The following is a 6,760-nucleotide window of genomic DNA, read 5'->3' as shown; positions in this document are numbered from 1 at the left end:
ATCCCACACAATAATAACAGAATCAATCAACGGCGTGCCGGTTTATTTGAGGAATGAAGACTAGCCATGTCATCAAACGGTGGCACGTTGCAGAACTACAGTAAGTTCTTGTTATTACTGCAAACAAAAGCTATATTGCACACGTTCCTACTGATCTGAAAACTACAACTACAACGCGTAATCCATTTCAAGGCAATGATAACTTCAAGCAACAACAAAAACGTCAAGCCTCCGATTTAAATCCTTCCAGCGCCATTGAATTTGAAGTGATAAGGCTCGACCAATCAAAAGCGCACGAATCGACGCGACTAGTCCTCCACAACAGAGCTCGATTTGCGGTTTCTGTCCACGTCACATGTTTTGATTCATGCTGTAAACACGGAAGTCTGTGATAGTTTCTTACAAGCATTAGCTAATAAATAATTATGACTTCAAGAAGATGTAGTGAAGACTTGATTTTGTCACGTGAGATGCTTTGTGCGTGAATTCCGGATTTGTGAAGCATATGAGAGTGCTGTGACCTGCAAAGGTGGACCTTACCCCATTTTTATGGGTTTCTTTTATCTGGCTGGATAGGCCTATTCAGATGGTAATATAAAAAGAGGCCGCGTGTTTCCCGTGCATTTGTTTTGTGACTGTCTTGTGGCTGTGAAGTTAACTAAATAGGTTCTCAAAACAATGTTTAACTTTAATTTCAGCCTGATCTTGGGCTTCCTGATTCTTGGAATGCTGGATGCCACCCCTGGCATGTCCAATGCTATCTCAGCTGAGGTTTGTCATATTTCCTCTCTTGACTATCCTTCTAATGGTAACATATGTTTGTGTTTAATTTCTGTTTTCATTTTTGTTATCAAACAGATGGAGTACAGCATTTACCACACCTGGGACAGCTTACCTGTCAATCATGATCCAGTAAAGATTAGATTCTCCCCTGGTGAAGGTGGTTTACGGATGCAAGTGGAAGCCCCCTTCTTCAATGATCCAACAGCTCCCCCAGGTCCCCCTGGACCTTTCCCTGGATTGTGGGATTTTGAAGGTGTGTGGATCAGTTCAGGCAATCATATTATTTGTGTCTCAGAGTCAGTTTGTGTCTTACTTTACACTCATTGACTATCATCATTTTTATGGATGTCGATATATTTTGTCAGCAATAGTGTGTCTATTTGTCTGTCTGTTTTATATTCTTTACATGTACAAGCCCAATGATGTTGGCCTATTTTTATTTCTCTTCGCAGTGGTGGAATCATTCTTTTTGAACAGTCTCAATGAGAAGTACCTTGAAGTGGAAGTGTGCCCGTAAGTCCTCTTCATTATTATTATTTTTTCTTTTCTCTCTGTTGTAGAGGTGTGGAATTATAGCCTAATGGTTCTTATAGGCATATGAATGTCTTTTCTTTTAATTCTTTGAACTTTTGTTCAGCTGCAAGTGATTGTGTAATTGGTTTACAGACACGGCCAGCATCTGATTCTTTTGCTGTCTGGGAAGCACAATGCATTCGCGGTATGTCACAAAAGAATTCCCGTTCTGTCACTAATGGCTTGTTTGAAAATGCACGCATCCTGCTAAGAGTGAATTAACCTCTTTTAAAAAAGCATGCATCCACTTATTCACCTGTCCTTTGTGTTTTGCTCTTCATAAAGCAACAACTGCCACTGGAATTCAATGCCACAATCAGTGGGGATAAATGGACGGGTGAAGCACTCCTGCCATGGAGGTATTTCCCACCAGGCGTGGACAAAATGAACTCCTATGCCATCCATGGCTCAGGAGCATCGAGGGTCTATGAAGCTTTGTATCCGGTACCCAGGGAAGATCTTGTGCCGGGACAAGGTCCTGACTTGTAAGTATAGCTTATTTTTTTGCTCTAGATAGCGTAAAGCCAGCATACTATCAGGGCCGTAACGAGACATTTTTTTAATGCCGGGGTCAATTACTGCACACTGTACATTTAGAATGCTTCAAAATCTTCAGTCAAACTCTTCAGTTCGTTTGTATACAGGGGTGGCTGACGTTTAAGGGCGCAACACAATAATAATAAAAAGTTATTCCAATTCTTGAAAAAAATAAAGCACTCAGTGGTCCGTGGAATTTCGACTAATTTTTGCCATTTTTGGGAAAATGTGTCCTGCATCAACACATTGCATAGACATGTCACTCCGCAGGAAAATTCACACAACAGCAAATTCACTGCATTATGGCCATTTTAATCCTTTTGTATGCATGACTGACATCTGAGCTCATGCTAACTTGATAATGATATTGTTTTTAATCTTAATATGTGTTTTCATTTATAAAAAACTTTTTTTCCTTCTATAAGAGCAGTCACACCACAGGACACCATAAAATGAACCTAAGCATTGCGTGACAGAAAGATTGCAATATGTATGACATTAAGAGGTGAATAGTCACCTTAAACTTCCACAGCACTCTCCAATAACTGAGGTACTGACTGGTTAGGAGCCAGTCTTTAAGACCCTTGTATTTGGCCTTGCAGCTGCCCATTCACAAACAGTCACCCCACAGGACGCAATTTGTGTTACGAAATTGAACTTGTAGTTAATATTACCTTCTTGAGTTTTTTTCACATTCACATGTCTTAATATAAAGTTAATATTTATGCAATCATGTTAACAAAAATGTTTCTTCTCATCTAAGACTAATATGAAACATAATGTACCACACCTTCTTTCATTGACATTTGTTTTTTAAAGGAAAAAAAACAGTTTTGTAGGTTTTTAACCAATGTTACAAGGCGTCACGTCAACCACCCACAGACAGAATTTACCATTGTTGATCATAGATCGATTTTCATCATAGATAAATTTTACATTTCTGAAAAAAAAAAAACAGGACATGACCAATATTACTTACTTCTGACTACTTAATAGATGACAGGCGGGAGTGTGTACTCAATTTGAAAGGCCTTGTGCCAAAAAATAGTGTTTGAACACATCAACAGGGATCTGACTTGATTTCAGTTTGTTTTCAGTATATGCTCTATGCTTCACTCTTTACTCTTAATTTATCCCCCACCCCCAAAAACATGTCTGGGAGATGTGTGCATTACCAAGATGTGAATAAAAGTGATTATGCTAATTACCTCATTATTACTGTTGTTACTTTCTGTCACACAGCCATCGACTTGAATACTTCCAGCCCTTCACCTTGCAGAGTATCATGGGCGACGAATGGGTGCAGCCTGAATCTGACCTTTGGCAGGGGCACAAACAGACTAATAACTGAAGCCTTTGTGGCATGTTCAGTTCAAAGGGCTAATCATGTATTGCATTATTGGTAACTGTGTTATCTGCTATGTAATGATAATAAATTTGGTTAATATCACACGTCAATTGACCTGGTTAATATAATGCGCCATGCATGGGACATCTGTGCACTGTTTAAACAAACATTATCTACATTTTTTATCATGTAAGGACAGTTTATCATAAACCATGTGTGTTGTCACAGGTACAAGTCTTGTGCAGGTTTACTTACAGCATTCTACAGTAAAATTCTTAGTTTAACAGGGGACAAAGGTTATATTATTTTATCAATTTCTTTACCTTTTTCTTATAGCAACTAAAGACCTACATTATAATTCATGTTTGGTCAATGCCATAGCAACAAAGACAAGTGACCATCCCTCTTCCACCAACTACAAGCCAGTCCGATATTCCGTCTTATTCAACATGTTTGACTATTACGACCTGCTGTCTTTCCCTTTGCTCCTCCTGTATACTTGAGATCTATACAGACCTCTTCATGATGTTCTCAAGTTACGCAGGTGTACATTCATGTGTATCTACCTAGTTGCCTGATTTTCATAGACTTCAGATCACGTACCGCGATTCTGGTCTGACCAGGACTATAACGATTAGCGTTTCCATACAGGAAGAACTTTGTTTCCATGGCCTGGTTAACCCGCCTCCCTCGGCTTGCTACTGGTTGAGGGCTGTGCCAAAGTTTAAACCAAACATTTCTTAGCCCAATAGAACGTCTCTGCTTAAACCATGTCACTGCCTTGAACACGCCTCTACCCAGGATGGTTGGAAATGCTCAGTTGATTGGTTCCAGACCAAGTGGGTGGAGTTCCCGCTGTAGAGGGATTGAGCAAGCTCCTGGCCCTACTGTGTGTAGCTGAGCCGAAGGTGTTGCGTCACCAGTAGGGCGGAGCCCGGCTATCTAACTAGTGCACTATCTGGTCTTTTAAAACTTCCCACGAAATATGTCCATTCTTATTTATTTTCTCTCGCCTGACCTAGAGATCCACAACTTTCCATGGCAAGCTTCTATAGTGAGATCCACAAAATTCAGCAATTCAGCAATGACATTCTGATGGTTCTGATGGTCGATCAGCAATTTATTTCCGGAAAGTTAATTTAAACTAACACATCCAATATGCAACATTATAAATAAAAAGGGATTATTAAGAATGTGTAATTTAAAACATGGTATGTCAGTTGACACATATTCAGTGCTCTGTTCATCATTTATCAAAGCAAATTTAAACCAATTAGTTGACAGAAAGTACTGAGAGCAGTGTATGTCCATGCTATATAATTAATCCCAATACAACAAACTGGTACAGGTAATTCTATTATAAATGCTGTATTTGCATACTGACATTGACATAGAAAGAGCAGCTGGATACAGATGTAGTAGGCTACTACTGAAACATATGTTCTGTCAAACTGTCAAAGAGGACCACCCATTGTGTTCACCGCATCTGCCTGTCTATTGGCATCTTGCGAGAGTACAGTAGTGGCTATATACGAGTGATATCATTTGGGAACACCTGCCATAGAGTGATGACATGTCATTACACACAGGCGTGACAACCGATGTGGAGTCTATCTGTGGTTATGGAACTTTTCTCCACATGTGGGAAAGAAAATCACCAATTTTGTCCAACTTTTTTCCCAGTAGTAACTCTTATCTTCTCTCTTCTCTTCTCTTCTCTTCTCTTCTCTTCTCTTCTCTTCTCTTCTCTTCTCTTCTCTTCTCTGTCTATCCCCCTCCTAACAGACCCAAGCGTGTTCTATGTGAATGTAAATTTAATCCAACCTCTTCACAGCCTAATGAAGACTCTCAGTCCTTGCCATTCCTATGCTATCATACTAGAAAGAAAGAAATAAAAAAAAACACTTTGCTTGTCCGAGACATGGGCCATCGATTTTTTGTGTGGCTTGTAATCCGTTATTGAGCCCTATCCGTTTTAATTAGTCCTCCTGCTTTGAAATCCGACAGTGATTAGACCTTGAGAACTCTCCCCATAAGCCTCTCATTATCGCTCGCTGTGGCTGTGGCTGTGCTGCGGAGAGGAGGCAAGCAAGTTTGTAATTCTCTGTGTCTCGGCAGCCATATTGGAGCAATGGCGCTGTCACTTCAGAGATGGGGCACTGATTCCGAGCTCATTAGGTTTGCTCTGAAGGGGGAGACTGAAAGAGCAGGTCACTTTACTCCATATCAGTAATTAAAGGGCACGAAAAAAACAGAAACGCATAGAGTGACTTATAAAAGGGCATTCAATTTTATTTATCTTTAAGAAATGTTTTGAAGGTCTGACATTTTAAAGCACTCACACACGTTCATTTTTACAATACATGTTAACCAATTTTTTTTAAAGAAGGACCCAGAACGATGTTCATCCATTTGACTTTGGGAAGTATTGGGGAAGGTCAGTGTAGCCTATTTTGCCCATGCTATGGATGTGAAGCTCAGGCATTCAGTTTACGATCTAATGTGATCACTCACACTACATTGTAATCAGGAGCCATCCATGTTGAAAAAGACAGCCAACTCACTGCTTAAGCCACTAATAGTTTTCTAATAAGACACAATGTGGACATTAATTACCCTGGCAGTGCCAGGAATGTTAACTATATGATTATCCAGCCTCACCGGCATTATTGACTCCCCTGACACCGTTGATTGGCAGGGCTTTGCTGACTAGTTATTGATATGCCTGGTAATTGTTGGAGAAGGCTGCCTTGTTTTAGCCAATGTAGCTTTGTGTCACGTGTGAGATTTGCAGTGTGAGACCTTTGGTTCTGTCTGGAGATGTGTGATCAGCTGTGCTTAATGAATGTTGCTGTCTGGAGAAGAGGCATTTTGCACTGTTCATTACCCAAGTTATTTTCACACAGAATTGTGAGCAATCACTTTATAAACTAATAGCCTGTGTTTCCTCCTGTCAACGCATGAGAAATGGCAAATGACCTAATTAGGTGAACCAAAGTCAATAAGAAGTACCACCATTATTACTCGAAAATAATAATTTGTTTGAATAATTTATTCATGAGCATAATGACACAGAGCCATTAAAACTCGCTGCATAGGTGGTGAAATTATGACTTAAATGGATTGAGCGTGTGAAAGAAGCCTAAATTAGCATTATTGAAAATGAATTAAGGCAAACTCAGTCATTAGAAAAGCCAATTGTTCTCTACTTCCTTTGTGAAGAGAAAATAATTTAGAACAGTTTAGCTAATTGATTCCATGATGTCCCTAATGTGACACTTAAGTCATTACTGTTTTTCTTCATTCAATTTTAAAAAGGCAATATTAGCTGTAGGTACAATAATACCGTCACCTACCTCATAGTAATAATCAAACTTGAATAAAATTATATGCAAAAGTTTGAGAACCTTCTTTTCAGGTCAGGATAGCTTTAAAGGCTGACCTCTGTAATTCAGACTGTATGCTGGAAGAGAAAGTTAAACTTGCAAATGTATAAACCACTTGTGTCATATACTATAC

The 6,760-nt window shown here is 39.4% G+C and overlaps 1 protein-coding gene across 4 annotated transcripts; it reads left to right on the top strand.

Annotated features, from left to right (window-relative positions):
• Positions 1–3,345, top strand: c16h4orf33 (chromosome 16 C4orf33 homolog). 4 transcript variants are annotated; one of them, XM_063219607.1, is made up of 7 exons: positions 1–100; positions 699–771; positions 859–1,036; positions 1,236–1,296; positions 1,450–1,501; positions 1,642–1,841; positions 3,136–3,345. In XM_063219607.1, the coding sequence occupies exons 1-7, from the start codon at positions 54–56 to the stop codon at positions 3,242–3,244; spliced, it is 720 nt and encodes a 239-aa protein (XP_063075677.1). In that variant the 5' UTR covers positions 1–53; the 3' UTR covers positions 3,245–3,345. The 4 variants fall into 4 exon arrangements, with proteins under 4 accessions (XP_063075677.1, XP_063075678.1, XP_063075679.1 ...); XM_063219608.1 differs by lacking the exon at positions 1–100 and adding an exon at positions 333–529; XM_063219611.1 differs by lacking the exon at positions 1–100 and adding an exon at positions 570–589.
• The last annotated feature ends 3,415 nt before the right edge of the window (positions 3,346–6,760 follow it).

The sequence above is a fragment of the Engraulis encrasicolus genome, chromosome 16 (assembly GCF_034702125.1).
Source record: "Engraulis encrasicolus isolate BLACKSEA-1 chromosome 16, IST_EnEncr_1.0, whole genome shotgun sequence".
NCBI classification, from domain to species: Eukaryota; Metazoa; Chordata; class Actinopteri; order Clupeiformes; family Engraulidae; genus Engraulis; species Engraulis encrasicolus.
This window is presented reverse-complemented; position numbering and strand designations above follow the sequence as displayed.

Coding starts and splice junctions, on each gene's coding strand:
- c16h4orf33 (XM_063219607.1), top strand. CDS start 54: ATGAAGACTAGCCATGTCATCAAACGGTGGCACGTTGCAGAACTACA. Junction 1,037..1,235: donor TGGATTGTGGGATTTTGAAG/GTGTGTGGATCA, acceptor TTCTCTTCGCAG/TGGTGGAATCATTCTTTTTG. Junction 1,502..1,641: donor GGAAGCACAATGCATTCGCG/GTATGTCACAAA, acceptor CTCTTCATAAAG/CAACAACTGCCACTGGAATT.